This window comes from Thamnophis elegans, chromosome 12 (genome assembly GCF_009769535.1).
Source record: "Thamnophis elegans isolate rThaEle1 chromosome 12, rThaEle1.pri, whole genome shotgun sequence".
NCBI lineage: Eukaryota > Metazoa > Chordata > Lepidosauria > Squamata > Colubridae > Thamnophis > Thamnophis elegans.
This window is the reverse complement of record NC_045552.1, coordinates 32,639,371-32,658,287: the sequence shown is the minus strand read 5'-3', so window position 1 is coordinate 32,658,287 and position 18,917 is coordinate 32,639,371. Positions and strand designations below refer to the sequence as shown.

The following is an 18,917-nucleotide window of genomic DNA, read 5'->3' as shown; positions in this document are numbered from 1 at the left end:
ATTTCTTTCGTTGGGGGTGTTTCTTGGAATTCTGACATTAACACAAGGTGGCAACTCAGCAACACAGAAGACATAAAATCTCACAAACAGGGTAGTGGTGCTCGTGTCCCATCCACCCTACCCGACGGCCTGGGTAAGAAGCCAAGTCTAGACAGCATGATATGTCATCAGGCAGGGAACTATATGGATCTTATGACATCTCATCATGGATCTCCAACCTTGGCAATTTTTAAGGCTTGTGGACTTCAACTTCCAGAATTCCCCAGCCAGCAAGAAAACAGAGTGAAGTTTTGAGTGGATCACCAGGACCAAACATTTATTCTTCCAAACTTTCAGGCTCATCTACAGCTCATCCTCAGGAAAATTCTCTCTCTCCAGATTGTGCGCCATTCTCTCTCCAGAATGGGCATATATTCTAGAAACAGAGAAGTTCCCTGAGGATGGGCTGCAGCACGAGTCTGAAAGCTTGGAAGAATAAACCTTTGGTCCCGATGACTGACTCAGACTGGATCCTGCAACATTATCCTGGGACACATATATTTGCCTCCATTTGCGAGAGTGTTTTCCCCCTAGATCTTTTTAATACTGTCTCCTAAATTTTAATAAACGCCTTTCCCTTAACTATTGCATTTTTATATCAGCTATCTTTATCAAGATACATCAGAATTCTCTGAATTATTTTTGCTCATTTTCAGCCATGGAAATAAAGAAGGATTTTCCTGTCGAGGGATTCAACTAGCTGTTGATTGGTTTCTGGAAAAAGGTCACAAAGATATAACAGTATTTGTGCCAACCTGGAGGAAAGAACAGAGTCGACCAGATGCACCAATTACAGGTAACCATTTCGGGGACTGGAATAACTGTTATAAGATCAAAAATGAGAATTTTTCCAATAGGATGACTCAGTTACTCTGTCTATTATAATTGCATACTATTTTTACATAATATAATAGAAAAATTTTGCATGAGCATTTAAATCTAATGGGCTATATCAGTGGTTCCCAAAGTGGGCGGTACCACCCTCTGGGGGTGGGTGGGATGACTTAGGGGGGCGCTAAGAGGCAAGGGGGGTGGCAGGGGGGCGCTAGGAGGCAAAGGGGCGGCAGGCGGCAGAGAAGGAGCCACACTGAGCCTACAGCTTCAACTGGCTAGCCTGCCATAAATGCCCCTTCTTTGATCTACTCGATACTACCACTGCTACTTCTCATTGCTGCTGCTATCCGCCGCGGCGACTTAAGCAACAGCAGAATCGATCCTAACTACCAGTGGCCTCAACCACCGCCCAGCAAAAGAGAGACAGAGAGAGAGAGGAAAAACATACAGAGAGCGCGCAACCGAGCAGAGGAGGGGGGGAGTTGAAACAACTAAATCAGAAGACACCGAGCCGCTCCCATGCGGCGGCTAGGCACACACCGCTCAGGGCTTCCCCCCCTCTCCGGACCGAGCGCCATGGCTTGGAACATGCATGCCCCCTGAGCCCACCGCAGACATGAGCCACTCTCATCCTCCCCCCTCCCCGTCCTGTCAAATGGTTGCTTCTGGCCTCTTGCATACCACGCATTCCTCGGGGTAGCCAGTCAGTCAGTGCGTGCTCTATCGATCTGCACGCTGTGCACCAAGGGCGGCAGTAACGTGTTCCACGGGCAGGGAGCCCTCTTTTCTGCGGGCGCATGAAGGGCGATCCCGGGACAAAAAAGGGGTGGTGGTGTTCCTGGGGTGGGAAGGGGGCAGCGGGGCAATGGCCAAAAGGAATTTCGACATGGCGACAACAAAGCAAGTTTTGCATGAACTCCAGGGGCAAACTGGTAGGAAACGGGCCACACTTTTTAAGTGTCTTTTAAGACAAACCATCACCCAAAACTACTGGAAACTAGAGCCAGGAGTTAATGCCACCGAAAAGGCTCCTCTGATGCTGTAATAGTAGAGGAGAGGAAAACAGTTCTGATGCTTTTAGAGCAGTGTCTCTCAACCCTAGCAACTTGAAGATGTCTGGACTTCAACTCCCAGATTTCCCCAGCCAGTATTCCCTGGCTGGTGAATTCTGGGAGTTGAAGTCCAGGCATCTTCAAGTTGCCAAGGTTGGGAAACTCTGCTAAGTGACTTAAAACCAGGGAAACTGGTATCACTTCATCAAGCCCATCCATCACATTAAGAATTTACTGAACAGTGAAGTAGTTACTAAATTTTACTGAATTTACTAAGTTACTAGTTACTAAGGTTCTTGATAAAGAAGTGAGTAAACTTTTTTTACGATGATGATGATGATGGAGAAGATGATCAGCCCCAAAGGACTCCAGGCGATATTAAGGGAAATAGTTAATTTTGTTATCAGATTTAAAGGAAGAAACAAGTCCATATATTCTACTGGAGATATAAACACTTATTTTAGAATGGATGAATATAAGAACTTGGCAATAATCACACTCTCCACAGTAGATGATTTGCACTGAATTTCATTGGCATGCTCTCAATGAGCTCCTCAGAAGTTGGAGTGATATGTGAATAACAGATTATTTACTCTGCCTTAAGTAACAACTTTGTTCATATTTTTCCATGTTCTTATTTTACTCTCTACCTTTTCAAAGCTCCTTAAATGTTTGAAAAGAAATGTAGACAAATACTTGATGGATAAAGGCCAGAGGAAACCTAATTACAGGTTTAAATCACTCTAGAGTAGGTGGTTTCATGGGAAATTCACACTAGGCAAAATACTATTTTAACCCCCCTAATATGTTCTTTAAAATTGTCCTATAAATTATGACAAAAACTTAATAGCATGGGGAAATGATGACTCCGATATGAACTGGAAATGTTAAGTAAATGTATGTAAATTCTGTAAAATTCTTTTGGGATCCTTAAATGTAGCTTAGATTCTTTAGCAAGTAAGCCACTGGTCTGCCAAACTTTGGGTATGGCCCCAGAGAAAACTATATTACCAAAAAGTACTTTTTTTGATGTGAAAAACCGAAACACGATTGCATATGTATTATAGAAGAATTAACTAAGTTTAAATATAAATCAATTCAAGCCTACTTTTTACTTTTAAAGCAGACGTGGGTTCTGGCCGGCACTACTGCTGCTTGGATTGGAGTGCACTGTGCGTGCATGCGCAGTACAACTAAAATTGCTCTGCATATGTGCAAAAGCAATAAACAAGATGGTGGCAACCTATGGTTTGGGGATGTGGCAGCCCTGAGTCGCTGCCGGTTCCAGCAACCCAGGCTGTCAAACCGCTACCGGTTTGGTTGAACCAGGAGGAACCCACCACTGTTTTAAAGCCAAGTGTTGTCTAGAACTTGAAAAAAGTTATGTAATCTTGAACTAAAAGAATTAAATAAACTCAATGAACCAAATGGGTCATATTAATCCTGCAGTTATATAACTGCCAACAGTGAAAAACCATAATAAATGCTCTTTATCCAAGTACCTTGATCTTAACCTTCTTATGTAAATCCTATTTTGCAGACCAAGAAATCTTGCACAGATTGGAGAAGGAAAAAATTCTTGTTTTCACCCCATCGCGGAGAGTGCAAGGAAGACGAGTTGTCTGTTACGATGACCGCTTTATAGTGAAGTTGGCCTATGATTCTGATGGCATCATTGTGTCCAATGACAATTACCGGGACCTTCAGAATGAGAAACCAGAATGGAAGAAATTCATAGAGGAACGGCTGCTTATGTATTCCTTTGTAAATGACAAGTATGCTATTTCCCCTCATCTGCTGTGCACAAATCTTCCTTAGAGAGATTTCCTTTTCTTTTGGTGTGGGTCCAATTCTCATCACACATAGTCCTTGGCTTACGACCACAATTCAGCCCAAAATTTATGTTGCTAAGCCAGGCAGTTGTTAAGTGAGTTTTGCCCCATTTTACAACCAGTGGTCGGTTCCAGATCCCGTTCCAACCGGTACGGTGTCGTCCACATGGACGTGTGCGGTGCGCGCATGCATCATACTTACTTGCGATGCCTCCACAAGCCTCTGTGACGCTCCAGCTGCTCGGCGGAGCATCACGCAGGCACCATACGCGCCATACGTGTGCGCGTAAGCACCAAAGGCTTAAAGGACAGGTAAGGAGCTTGGGTGGGCGGGTGGGCCCTCCGGAGCACCGTGCTGGAACGGTACCCATACTGGGGCATACCACCTGCAACCCATCACTGTTTACAACCTTTCTTGCCACAGTGAATCACTGCAGTTATTAAGTTAGTAACATGGTCATTAGGTGAATCTGGCCTCTGCTTGCTTATCAGAAGGTCACAAAATGGGATCATGTGATCCCGGGACCCTGCAACTATCATAAATATGAACCACTTGCCATGCATCTGAATTTTGACCAGGGGATGCTACAATGGTTGTTTGAAAACGGTCATAAATCACTTTTTTCAGTGCCGTTGTAACTTCAAATGGTCACTAAATAAACTTTGCAATTAGAGGACTACCTGTATTTGAAAATAGCATGGCCAGGAGTTAATGTCTGTGAACAACGGAAATAGTAGTTAACTGATTTAGGCATTTGTTCTCAATGTTTTCCTATATTCTTCAGTTCTTCTTCTCTCCATAGATTTTGTTCTAAGCTAGAATAACGTTTTTTCCTGTTTAGTGAGAAAACACTGCAATCCTGTTAGCTTTTTGGTTAACACTTGTTGCTTATTCTTCAGGTATCATTTACTTTTACATAGAAAGTAAAGATTGATTGGCACAAGCTGCTTTCTGAATTCACTACTGCTAAACTACAAAAGTGGTTGTGATCTTGGCTTGCTAGTAAAGGTTGCTGCTTTGAGACTCAGAAACAATATTTCTCCTAGGCGCTGCTTGGAGTGTCCAAGCTCGGGTTAACTTCAGCTTGCTGCCCAAGGAACTGAGTTTGAAACTTTGTTGTAGCTCCGCCTCCTGGTTGCTCCAGAGGCTCAGTTTTAAAAAACTCAGTCGCCCAACAGGACGTATTTCCAGGGGCTCCAGTCCTTGTGCAGCAAGCTGGACCCCAATTTAGTATTTCCTAGAGAGTTTGTAGCTCCTTTGTTGCTAGTTTGGATAGATAGGTTGCAGTTAGGGTAATTTTATCCTGCTTTTCTACTTCTTCGAGAATTCTGGACTAGGCCTCTGAGCCTTAAAGGCCTTAATCCATCGCGCAGGCAGGCTCCCTGGGGCGATCACAGCCCAGCCTCCACCTGGGCTGTTTCTAGGTCGGGTCTCTCCCAAAATGCTGGTTCAGTGAGTACGTGGGGGGGGGGGATTTGGCTGCTAAAGCCTTCCTGAGCCCCTGACAGGAGCGCTAGGCTCCGTGCCGGCCCGACAACGCCCCAGGCGCGCGCGGCAAGAGAGCCCGCCATTTTAAACGGCCCGTTTTGGCGCGCTTTCATTTCCAGGCCTCTATTCTTGCCGCGCAGCCTCCCTTGAACAGCGGATCGCCGCGGAGGGCCGCCTTAAGCCCGGAGACTCACGTGGGGTGCTCACGCTGTCTCTTGCCCTCCTTCTCCTTCCAGCGGCCGCAGGGAACCCGGGCTTCAAACCCCCGCCTACCTGCCTTCAGCGCGGATCCGCAGGCGCTAGGCCGATCCTCTCAGCCAGCTCCAGCCTCCCTCTCCTCTCTTCAGCCGGCTAGGCCTCTGAGCCTTAAAGGCCCAGCGTGTAGATCAGGTTCTGGCCTACCCCAGGCCTGGTCTACTGCCATTGCCAGAATGGAGCAACAGCTTAGTACTATCAGCATGGAAGAGAGGCAAGGGGAAAAGACCAGGCCCACTCCCAGTAAGCGTAGCAGGCCCAATCCATCGGGCAAGGGAGTTGGGGGGGGGGTATTTCCCCAAGGGAGAAGCAGCCTAAGGTAGGCCCGGCCTCCAAGGCTGAGGAAAAAATGGCACTGCGCCGTCAGAAGGCCCTGGAGAAACAGTTCCAGAGGGCCCAGGCCGCACAGTGCAAGATTTCTATGGAGCCATCCCCCAACGAGACCGGGGGTGGGTCTCCCAGGGGCGAATCCCAGCAAGGGGAATCCCCTCTAGGCCCAGGCAGTGAGAATTTTGGGTTCTCCCCCAACCCTCATAGGGCTTCCTTGGGATCCCCTACCCATTCCATGGCTATGGATTCCCTAGCAGACATGGATTCAGGAGCTGAGGAAGAATCCTTAGCTCCATCTGAATTGGAGCCCCCTCCCCCGCAGGGTCAGGAGTCCATCCTATCCAGGGCCATGGAGGAGGTGGTAGCTCGGGCCATATCCAAAGGCATCTCAGATGGCATGGTACAGCTGGCGGCCCAGTTGCCCTCTGTGGCGCACAAGCCAGCTCCCAGTCAGGCCAAGATCCCCAAGGCTTCTGAAGCTAGGGCACCCTCACCTGCCCCCACGGGCCTTAGTGAGGTGTCAGATCAGGAGGAGCCTGAGGTAGAGGTTCCGGTCCTATCGGAGGATGAGGAACCTGCCGCTGAACAGGCCACGGGCTCAGCCCTATTCAATCCGGCCATGTTTAAGCCTCTCCTTACGAAGGCCAGGGCTGCAGGCCCCCAGATGGGTCTCCCAGCTCCCGCAGCAAAGCCTATATCTGATCCGGTCACGGGTGTAGTTATAGGGCCCCAGGACCCCGGCGCAGGACTTTTTAATGAGGTTCCTCCGCCTTTGGACCTCGTGCCAGCACCCCAGTTATTTTTGGACATCATCCAACGACAATGGGTGCAGCCGGGGACTCTAGCCACTCCCAGTGGGACGGAGAGGAAGCTATTCACCATGGAGGCCCCCCTGGAGGAGCTCCTCAAGATTCCTCAGGTAGACGATCCAATTATGGCTCTCACATCCCCCACTTCCCTTCCAGCTGAGTTATTGGAAGGCCTCAAGGCAGAGGACAAGAGGGCGGAATCCGCGGCTCTTAAGACGCACCAGGCCACCGCCTGGGCCATGCGCGCTTCCGCCAGCTCCTCTTATTTTGGCAGGGCAGCCCTCTTCTGGCTCCGCAAACTGCGGGCTGGCCTCCCAGCAGGCAACTCCAGGACTAGGCAGGATATCACTAAGATCATAGCCGCCGTGGAGTATTCTGCTGACGTGTCCCTGGCCGCCACCAAATTTTCATCCAGGGCGCTGGCCTCAAATGTCACCTCGAGGCGCCTGCTGTGGCTCCGCCACTGGCAGGCTGATGTTAAAGCGAAATGGAAGGTGGCTTCCACCCCCTTCAAGGGAGGTAAGCTGTTTGGAGAGGCCCTAGATCCATTCCTCACCGAGAATAAGGATAAGCGCAAGGTGCTCCCTCCGGTCACAAAAAAGCACGAACGGAAAGGTCAGCCCTTTCGCAAAAATTCCTTTTGGAACAGCGAGCCCTCCACTTCCACTGCCGGTCCTACTCGAGCCTACGGTGCCTCACAGGATCGCACCCAGGATAGACCCTCCTTTAGAGACAGAGGGAGGCAGCAGGGTTTCCGCAAACCCTTCTGGGGAGGCTATTCCAACAGGCCCTTTAGAAAGTCAAAGTGACCGTCACAGGGCTCCCCCTATAGGCGGCCGGCTCCAGCTCTATGCCGCCCAGTGGGAGGAGACGACGACGGACAGTTGGATCAGGAACACGGTCCGCCACGGGCTGACCCTGGAGTTCCTATCCTTCCCCCCGAGAACCTTCCTCCGTTGCCCTATCCCCAGGTCCGCCCACAAGTTACAACTGATGAGGGCGGAGATACAACACCTTTTAGAGATAGCGGCCATAGAGGAGGTCCCCAGAGGGCAAGAAGGCAGGGGGTTTTATTCCATCCTCTTCCTGTTCCCCAAGTCATCAGGGGGGGTGAGGGCGATCCTGGACCTCAAGAAGCTGAACAAGCATCTGGCGTACAAGCGCTTCAAGATGCAGTCCCTCCAGACCATCCTGGGCTGCGTCAGACCGGGCGATCTGCTGACATCGATCGACCTGAAGGAGGCGTATTTGCACGTTCCGATCCACCCGGTGCACCGCCAGTTCCTGAGGTTCCAGTTTGCCCATCACCATTACCAGTACAGGGCCCTTCCCTTCGGGCTCTCGGCGGCCCCGCGGACCTTCACCAAGCTGCTGGCAGCTATAGCCGCACGACTCCGGTCTCTGCCCGTCAGATTGGAATGCTACCTGGACGACATACTTATCCACTCGTCGTCCAGGGGGCAAGCCCAAGCAGACCTGGCCACCACCATCAAGGCCCTGCAGCTTCACGGGTTCTCAGTCAACCTCACCAAGAGCCATCTGAACCCGACCTGCAGGATCCAGCACCTCGGAACGATCATCGATTCCGAAACCTGCCAAGTCTTCCTCACTCAAGAGCGAGTCAACAGCATCTGGCCCCTGGTGAGGAGCATCCGCTCGACCGGGTCAGCCTCGATCCTCTCTCTATCACAACTGATGGGGAAGCTGGTGTCTTGCATCGCGGTGATCCCTTGGGCGCGGCTGCACACGCAAGAACTGCAATGGTTCCTACTCCCTCTCCAAAGGAAGAAGACCAGCAACTCCAAACGGGTCCCACCGAAGGTTCTCCGCTCCCTCCGGTGGTGGCAGACGGAAGCCCTCCTCAAAGGCACACGATTCAGGGAGCCAAAGAGGCTGATAATCACCACAGACGCCAGCCACTTCGGCTGGGGTGCTCATCTGGGAACAGCGGTGGTGCAGGGCAGGTGGTCGCAGGCGGAGCTCGCCCACAACATCAACTGGCTGGAGCTCCGGGCTGCAAGACTCGCCCTGCGCCACTTCCTCGACCAGGTCAGAGGCCGCGATGTACTGATTCTGACGGACAACATCGCCGCCAAAGCCTACATCAACCACCAGGGCGGCACGCGGTCTCTGGTGCTGATGTCGGAAGCAGAGACTCTGGGTCGCTGGGCGGAGAGTCATCTGGCGTCAATACGAGCAGACCACATCTCCGGCGTGGACAACGTGACAGCGGACTGGCTCAGCAGAACAACCATCCAGAACTCGGAATGGCGTCTGCACCCGAGACTGTTTTACCAGCTGTCTCAGAAGTTCAGCCACCCGGTTGTCGACCTGTTTGCCTCGCCGGCCAACGCCCAACTTCCAAGGTACTTCACCAGGTTCCATTGCCCAGGGGCGGAGGGCACGGACGCTTTAAGATCCCGCTGGCCCCCGGGTCGGCTGTACGCCTTCCCTCCGCTCCCTCTGATACCACATGTCATTCGGAAGATTCTGGAGGAAGCTGCGGAGGTGCTCCTAGTCGCTCCTCACTGGCCGAGGAGGACTTGGTTTGCCGACCTGGTCAGTCTGTCGGTGTCCCGGCCGTGGCGCATACCTCAGGAGCAAATCTCCCTCAGCCAGGGGGCCGTCCAACATCCGGAGCCCCAGTGGCTGCAGTTGGCCGTCTGGCACTTGAGGGGGACCTCCTGAGGCTTCATTGCTTCTCCGACAGAGACGATCCAGGCCTCCAGACGACCGTCCACCATCAGAATCTACGAGGTTACGTGGACGGCCTTCTCCAGTTGGTGCCTCAACCATCACCTTGTGGCATCCTCCGCGACCATTCCGCAAGTCCTGGAATTTCTTCAGGACGGTTTGGAGAAAGGGCTGGCAACAAACACTCTCCGTAGACAGGTGGCCGCCCTGAGCACCATCCTGTCTTCTGACTCTCAGCTACCGATTTCACGACATCCTCAGGTAAAGGGGTTCCTGAAGGGGGCGTCCAACCTTTGCCCGCCCACCATTCACAGGTACCCTACCTGGGACTTGACTGTTGTTCTGCAGGCATTGACCGCATCTCCCTTTGAACCGTTGCGGACGGTGGGCCTATGCCACCTTACACTAAAGACCGCCTTCCTCATCGCCATCACCTCCACCCGCAGAATTTCGGAGTTGGCCGCCTTGTCTGTCAGAGGCGACCTTTGCATTTTCCACTCCGACAGAGTCATATTGAGACTGGACCCTGCCTTTGTCCCGAAGATTAACACCATCTTCCACAGAGCGCAGGAAGTGATACTCCCTGACTTTTGCCCTCGTCCCAAGCACCAGAGGGAAGTCACTTGGCACAAATTGGACGTACGGAGGGCGGTGCGTATTTACATCAAGCGAACGGCTCCTTTCCGTAAATCGGAGGCCTTATTTGTGTCATTCCAGCCGGCCTCCATGGGGAAGAAGGTCACATCCTCTACCATCGGACGCTGGCTCAGAGCGTGCATCAAGTTGTCTTACGAGATTCAGGCCAGACTGGTTCCCTCGCGCACAACAGCACACTCTACGAGGAGCGCTGCGACTTCGGCCACCTGGGCTACGCAAGCGCCAATTGAAGAAATCTGCCGTGCTGCGACGTGGTCTGGTCCATCTCCATTTATACGCAACTATAGACTGGACACTTTCGCCTCCGCTGAGGCATCCTTTGGGAGGAGAGTTCTACAGAGGGTCGTGGCAAGCACCGCGGCCCCGGACATTTCTTCTTCCCTCCCAATTTCGACATAGCTTTGGCATGTCCCGAGCTTGGACACTCCAAGCAGCGCCTAGGAGAAAGACCATTGGCTTACCTGAATGGTCGTTCTCGAGGCGCTGCAGAGTGTCCAAACCCACCCTTAAGGTGGGGCCGCGAGGTGTGTTCTTAGCACCTTTGTGTCTTGGACTTTGGACTTGGACTAGTTCAGTCATGGACTATTGATCTCCTTCATTTTTTAAAACTGAGCCTCTGAAGCAACCAGGAGGCGGAGCTACAACAAAGTTTCAAACTCAGTTCCTTGGGCAGCAAGCTGAAGTTAACCCGAGCTTGGACACTCGGCAGCGCCTCAAGAACTACCATTCAGGTAAGCCAATGGTCTTTTAAATCACCATCAGTCTATGTTCTGTATACACTATATAACTACAGTAAATAAGTCATGGCCTGTTTTAATATCAGAAAATTGTGTGACCTTACCCACTAGATATTGGTTACTTTATATATTGCAGAATAACAGAATTGGATGGGACCTTGGAGATCTTTTAGTCCAACTCCCTGCTTAAATCAGGAGACCCTACATAATTCTGGACAAATGGCTGCAATCAATCTCTTAAAAACCTTCAATAATGATGCACCCACAAATTTTGAAAGCAAGCCATTGATTAATTGTTCTCACTGACAGGAAATTTCTCCTGAGTTCTAGGCTGGATCTCATCAATTATCTCCCAACCGTTACTTCTTTTCCTGCTCTCAGATTCTTTGGAGAATAGGTTGACACCCCACTTCTCTGTCACAGCTTCTCAAATATTGGAAGACTGTCATGTCTTTCATTCTCCAAAGCAGGCAGGACAAGAAGTAATAAATAGAAGCTTGTCAAAGAGAGATTAATGCTAGGCAGTTAAATTTGACTATATTTCATTTTTCTAGGTTTATGCCACCTGATGATCCATTGGGACGCCATGGCCCTAGTCTTGAAAACTTCTTAAGGAAAAAGCCAGTTATTCCAGAACACAAAAAGCAACCATGCCCTTATGGTGAGTAGGTTATTGGAGGGATTTGGAGAAATTTACGTTCTCTCGTTGCTGGCTGGGAAATTCTAGGAGTTGAAATCCATAAGTCTTTAAGTTACCAGGTTTGGAGACCCCCTGCTCTAAAAGTTTGAGGAATACTTTCAGACTGCATAGCCAACATTTTTTTAAATTGGAAATTTGTAGTTCCCTAAATCTCTGGAAGATTCCAGGTTAGGGAAGATTAAAATAATCAATCAACATATTGAATAATTATATTATTATTTTCCATCTCATAATGGTAGTAAAGTAGTATAGCTTTGAAGAAAATACAATTTAGATTTATTGGCTAATCAAGAATTTACTCTGAATTTTTAAAGTTGGGAGGCAGCATAGAAATACTATTTCTCTAGTTTATGCCATGTGATCCATTTAACATGATCTTTGAGAGTAAAGCCTTAGTTTTCTGCTCTCTCTTGCCTATGGAGTTTCAATTATATCTACAGCCAAGAAATTCATTTTATTTAGGATCTAATCTGACTTGGTCACCAGGATTAGAGGTTTTGTCTTTTGAGTTTTCAGACTCATGCTGGAGCCCAATGCACAGGGAACTTCTCTGTAGCATAGTATGTGCTGTTCTGTGTGTGGTATTTATAGTGCCTGTTGTAAGTGGCTTTTTGGATGTAGAATGGGGTGTGTTCATGGCTGGCTTTTAAGTCATTGGCTGTTGTTTCCTTGTGCTGCCCAGCCCTTGCCTTGTAAGTATTTGTTAGGCTTGGAAGACAAAGCCTCTGGTCCTGATGACGGAGCCAGATTAGACCCTGCAGCATTATCCTGGAACATGTATATTTGCCTTCATTCATTTTGTTTTTAGGAATAGATCCTAATGATTCTCTTTGATCAGAATAATATTATCGCAACAAAACTGTGTTCTAATTTAGCTGCATCTCATTTTGAGTGAACATTTAAATGAATATATTTATTTGTGGGGCCTGCTCTAGCTGTCTTCATGGAGCATTGTCACTCAGATTAAAACCTTGACAAGAATTTTGAACTGTTAATAAGGAAAATTGTGGACCTTTTATCATGATGTAAGAAAATACCAATGTCTTATTTTATGTTTTTGTGGTAAGAACAAAGCATTTCACTTGGGTTATCAAGTTAAGACATATAGTTGGCAAAGAATATGCCTAATCAGAGAGGATTTTTCCCCCCTTAGGGAAAAAATGCACATATGGGCACAAATGTAAATATTACCACCCTGAACGGACAAACCAGCCCTTGAGATCTGTCGCAGATGAGCTTCGCATCAGTGCAAAATTATCTGCGGTGAAAACCATGAGTGAAGGTGCCTTAGCCAAATGTGGTTCAGGGCAAGTCCTTTGCAAAGGGGGGGAGAACATTTCAGAAGTGAAGCGCAATCCTCCGAAACGCCAGTCTGATCCAAGCATCCGGTCTGTAGTGGCGGAACCGGAGGACCGGCTGTCGATGATGCGGAAGCCAGAGGCCAGCTCTGTCCCATCTCTTGTTACAGCGTTAAGTGTCCCAACGCTTCCACCTCCTAAAAGCCATGCAGTTGGGGCCTTAAATGCTCGGTCAGCGAGTAGCCCCGTGCCTGGGTCTTCTTCTCAGTTCACCCATCAGAAATCCTCTCTAGAACATATGGCCAGCATGCACTACCCTCCAATCCTGGTCACCAACAGCCACGGGGCTTCAATCAACTACACGGACCCATACGCCAAATATGAATCTTTGGGAGACCACGGCTATTATTCTATGCTCAATGACTTTTCCAGTTTGAACCTTAGCAATATTCATAACACAGATTACTATGGAGTCAATCTAGACCAAGGTGTCTATTCAAGAAATTCAAGCCCGTGTCCTGACAGTTGCTTAAGCCATGCAAGTAATGACTCTTACTCTTCTTCGTATACCGACCTGTACCTGGGTGTAGGAGATGTGGGTTCAGAGGATCACACTAAAGTTCCTCGAATTCCACCACAAAACAGACTTCAGCCTTTTTCTCATGGCTATCACGAGAGCTTAACTAGAGTTCAGAGTTATGGCACTGAAAGGCCCAAACATACTCCACCCAAGCATTCAGCTTCTCATTTAGCACTACACGTCCAACACCCTCTTGTTGGGGCACGATCCAGTTGCCCAGGGGACTACCCAGGGCCTGCAAACGTTCACCAATCATCAGCTACAGCCCAACCAAGCCGTGCACTAGTTATGACAAGGATGGATAGTGTTTCTGATTCAAGACTTTATGAAAGTAACCCTACTCGGCAGAGGAGGCCCCCCCTCTGTCGAGAGCAACATGCCAGCTGGGATCCATTACCATGTGCAACCGATGCCTACTCTTACCATTCCTATCCCTTGAGCAACAACCTCATGCAGCCATGTTACGAGCCTGTCATGGTGAGGAGCATGCCTGAGAAGATGGAGCAACTCTGGCGTAACCCTTGGATTGGGGTTTGTGGGGAGCCCCATGAACCACGTGTTATCCCAGAGCATCAGTACCAGACCTATAAGAACCTCTGTAATATTTTTCCTGCTGGCGTCGTCTTGTCTGTGATGGAAAAGAATCCACACATGACTGATGCACAACAGTTAGCAGCTATGATTGTTGCCAAATTGAGAACAGGGCGTTAGCATGGTATCCTTTTGAATTCCTGGAGAGAAATACTGACTGCACCAAACCAACGTCCTGCAGGAGGTATCCGTGATTCTATAGAGATATTCTCTGTTTGGGGAATAGTTTCCCGCTCTGGTATACCACTCTGTAGATTGTTTTGGCAATTCCATTGAATATGTGATTGAAGAATTCTGTAAAAAGACTGTATTATAAATAAGTATTAAGTAATTTTTTTAAAGCTGGGATTCTTTTTTTTTAAAGATGTATTTTACAGGAAGTGCATACTTTTTGCATGGATATATACTGTTTCTTGAATCCAAAAGGTCCTATGTTTGAAATAATTCCCTCAAATCTATTAGCAATTATATTGCATGAATAAATTTTGTAGTTTGCAGCATTAATTGACAAGCTGCTCCAAGAAAAAATGCGCTGTGTGCATTTGAACATCCTCACATCTCTTTCAAAGAGCGTCTCTGAGGCCCCTCACCTGCTGTGTCTTAGTGGTACATGGTGAGCATTTCTGATCTGAACAACTCTCGGTTCTCTGGCAAATTCAGTTTCTGCACACAATCTTTGCTTGGGGGGAGGGGCTTTAGGTCATGCCCTTTGGGACGAGGCCATCTGTGTCAAACAGATGACATGAAAGCAAGGACAATTCTCAGCTAAACTGTAACTCTCTCATTTCCACATAAATCTTGTTAAAATAGGCAGGTGTGGGTTTTAAAATACAATTAATTGTACAATTCAATTCTTTACAATCCAAAGGTGGTATAATTGTAGCATCCCAAATCAATTTTCACATTTCAGTTTAGCACAAGTACAACTAAGTACAAAATGAGTAAACACATTTTTTAAAAGGATTAAATGTTCATGATAGAAGATGGAGTTGTTTTCTAAAGGATGCTACAGAATTGATAAACTTGTTTCAATTTTTCACTGTCAGATCCATGCAAAGGTATGCATTTGCTTCTTTGGAGCTATTTGACTGACTCAAAGCATCTCAGCAAATGCTTGGGTATTTTTGCTCAAGAGCGGGCAACTTTTGTAGCTAAACATCTCCCGTAAGAGACATATATCCAGGTGTAGTAGCTTTTCCATTTTCTTTTTTTAAAGCTGCACTCAGCGGACACCCTTTTTAAATCCAAACATGTCTTTGAACATTTTGAACCATTACTAACTCGATATGTCTCGAGCTAGGACTTGTTGACTTCTACTGTAGTTTTTTTTCATGAAAGTCGAGAAGGCCGAGTTACTGGCCTTTGGTTTCTTCATGAGAAGGTGTGACACTGCCTAAATGTTTCTGACTAGGAAACACATGGAACGCGAGGCTGCCGTCAGGGTTGTTTCTGGTGTTTTGAGAATGGCTTCCAAGCTGCTTTCTGAATTTTTGTTTTCAGATCTAGGGGTTGTCCAAAGTGTTGCTGGAATAATTACCAGCGATGGCCAGAATGGCTGCCTAATTTATTTCTGTTTGGCATCAGGTAGGATATTCGAGGTGGATCTAGACAGGGATGATGTCACTAACTGGCAGGGTGGTGATTCTATTTTGGTGTCCATAACAAGCATAATCGTACATTGATACTAACAAGAAAGAACTTGTTTAGATTATTGAGATTCTGCTGAACATATTAAAGAAGGTTATCTAGAGGTAGCATCTCTCCAGAATAGTGTTTTTCAACCTGGGCAACTCTTAAGGAGTATGGACTTCAACTCCGAGAATTCTCCAGCTAATATGAATTTTGGGAGTTGGAATCCACTTATCTTAAAATTGCTAAGTCTGAGAAACACTGCTCTAGAGAGAAGGATGACAGTAATTCATCTAACAACTTTCCAACCACAAAAGATATGGATGTCACCTGCCTGTAGCATATTTGCTCTTCCACAAAGCTGTCTTCTGATTTTAAAGACAAGCTTTATTTCCCTGTAGGAAAATGGCGGTGGATCACATGACATAACCCCTGCATTTGTCATGGTACAGCTTTTTTCAAATTGCTGCTGGCACACTGGTGGCTTTTTCTGGGGTGGTTGCTGATTGGATTGAGTTTGGATAGTGCACCATGCTGAGCTTACTGCATTGCAGACCCCAGCATTCCCAGTTTTATCCAGTGCTTTATGAAGTGCTGAATAAAAATGCAGATTTTCCCTTTGGTTTAAGCTGTTCCCTGAATATTCTTCGCAATATTTGGCCTTTTAGCTGTAAAAACATAACAAAGAAAACCCTTGAGTTATCTAGATCCTTTTATCAATGAGGACAAAACCCCACTTTCTTTGGAGATTTCTTTTTTTTTAAAAGTAGCTGAAAGCAACACCTCAAATAACCAGAAACGACTTTTTGTTTGTTGATACAAATTGTATCTTTCTTGATTGTATAAAAATATATAAAAGCCATCTCTAGATTAGCTCAATATTGTACTTTCATCACTATGTTTGTGACACTGTGTGTCAAAGGGGAGTAGCTCATGGAGGATTATAAATCTTTTTATTTAAAATGGGCACTTACAGTTTATAGGGAAAAAAATAGGCAAATTTTGAATTCCATTTTATTTCTATAATGTACACTGCTAGTGTGTGTGCATTTAAGAGCATTATGCTGCATAAATTATATATTGTCTATTTATTAATACATTCTTGCAGATAATTTTTTTTGTAAAATACTCGTGTTAATAAGGCTTATGTTCATATTTATACATGGCTATTGACAGTAAAAGTGCTATACATCCTGCTTTTGTTTTTAAAAGGATCCTTATAGAAGTATGGCTTTTCAGTTCAGCATTGAAATTTTGTGTGCTCACATTTTTTTGCATGGAATCCAGTTTCTGTATGTATAAAATACCAGTAGGTGTTTTCCATTTTATCCCTATTGTAAGAAAATCTTGTAGACAATTCTAGCAGAATCTTTCAGCACACTGAATGCTGAACAAAAGCTACTGCATGGTGGTTTTTTTTTTAAATGTAAGGATGAAAATATTTTACTGTCAGTAAAAGCTATATATTATATACTATATATTGTTAGCAATATATTAAAAATGTTACAAGTCTCTTGTGTGCTTTTTGGGAAGTAATGCTAGGGAGAGGAAGTTGTATACTATCTGTAGCACCTCTTTTCCTTAAGGAAGGAATCCCCTTTTTGTAAAAAAATGATTTCAAAATCTAATCTGTAAAAGCAAGGAGAGAATGGCAATTTTAAAAGTGTCTGTGGTTTTTTTGCTAATTATTTTTCTCTGAAACTGTTGTAACATTTGTTAAACCAATTTACTTCTTTCTGTCTGGATTTTTTCAATACCAGTTCCAAACTGACATGTCACTGCCTTCATCTCTCATTGCTGAATTTCTTCTTATATAGAAGGGATGGTATATATAAAAAATCATAACTGCCTATACTGTAAATACGTTTTGCTTTTAAATGCTCTTTTTGAGAGCAGAGTATTTATTTATTTATTTATCTATCTATCTATCTATCTATCTATCAGAAAGCTATAATATAACTTGTCTATCTTGAAAACCCTGAAAACCCCATCCTATAAAGTATTTATTTGCATTTGAATTTTCTGTAATATACTGTTAAATCAATGCTTAATACTGTGATTATGTAAATATTTAGTAATCCTTTTTTGCTTGTATAGCTTCTAACTACTGTTAGTCCCTTTGTAGTATTTACAGTTTACTTTTTTCATTGATAGAATTAAACATTACTCTTTTAATTGTTCAAAAAAGTGTGTGTGTGTGTGTGTGTGTGTGTGTGTGTAAATAAATTTGGGTTTTTTTCTGTTGACCCAAATATAAGGTAAGTCTCAATGACAAAGAATAAAGGTAGATTTTAATTGCCCAGATCCAATAACACAGGGGTGGACAACTATAGCAACTTTATGACCTGTGGACTTTAACTCTCAGAATTCCTAATCCAGCCTGGATTAGGAATTCTGGGAGTTGAAGTCCACAGGTCATAAAGTTGCCCATCCCTGCAATGAGAGGTGTGACAATGTCTTTTATAAATGCAAGGAGCAGAGTGTACAACACAAGTGGTAGCCTCAACCACTTCTTTGATTAGCAGAATAAAGAAAAAGGAACATGGGCACCAGAGAAAGTCACTAGCTCTGGGTCAGGGCTGGCATGCATGTTTTGTAAAGACTATAAACTCTAGTGGCTTTATCTGTAGCTGCATGTAAGCATTAATGGGCAAGGCCTTTCTTTTTAAGAAAGCATGCTCTTTAACTGAAATGGCCAAGCTCCAAAGTGTCAGCTTCTGGGAGAGACCCCCATTTTTTCCCCTTTATGAGACAATTCATGCTTTTGCATATTGCATTGACATATATTTGCATGTGGTTGGTTGTAAATATCGCTTTATCAAACCAGTGATGTTCTTAGTTTGGCCTGAAGTTATCTTGTTTGCTTTCTGATGGTCACTGGCCACAGAGAAAATATACCTGTCATTGTGTTAAATGCCTCTCCCCTCTACCAGTAGCATGCATCTTTGTACAGGCCTACTTGAAAAAGGAACACTTTTCGTGCCACTGTTGGACACCCATCTTGACTCATTGCTGCAGTCTGGGCCGCCAAATAAGTGCGAGTATAAATACTTATTACTGAATGCTTAGCACATTCAACATTGTTACAAGACTTGCCCATTGGTGCCCTCCAATTAGTTAATGTTAAACTACCTTGTGTGGCTTTGCAAGAGCCATAACCAATCTTAGACAAACAGCTGTTTGTTGTTGGATGGCATCTCTTTTTTTTATCCTCTTTCATAGGCTGCCACTTCTCCATTGATGCACTTTGTTCTTGCAGAATCTTCGAGGATGCTAACAATCACTTAACCCACTTACCATTCTAGCCTGCTTGAACCTTTGGTTTCTAGGGACCAGTCTGGGTAAGAATGTTTATTATTATCTTAGGACTTTTCTCTACTGTTGTTGGAAT

At 46.0% G+C, this 18,917-nt stretch overlaps 1 protein-coding gene across 2 annotated transcripts in view; it reads left to right on the top strand.

Annotated features, from left to right (window-relative positions):
• ZC3H12B (zinc finger CCCH-type containing 12B) overlaps positions 1 to 18,190 on the top strand; it is a 107,415-nt gene extending 89,225 nt beyond the window's left edge. For both annotated transcript variants that reach the window (XM_032227880.1, XM_032227881.1), the window contains exons 4-7: positions 696 to 835; positions 3,466 to 3,700; positions 11,283 to 11,389; positions 12,582 to 18,190. In XM_032227880.1, the coding sequence (XP_032083771.1) occupies positions 696 to 835; positions 3,466 to 3,700; positions 11,283 to 11,389; positions 12,582 to 14,017 (1,918 nt within the window). In that variant the 3' untranslated portion in view covers positions 14,018 to 18,190. The remainder of the gene's footprint in view (positions 1 to 695; positions 836 to 3,465; positions 3,701 to 11,282; positions 11,390 to 12,581) is intronic.
• Positions 18,191 to 18,917: the final 727 nt, after the last annotated feature.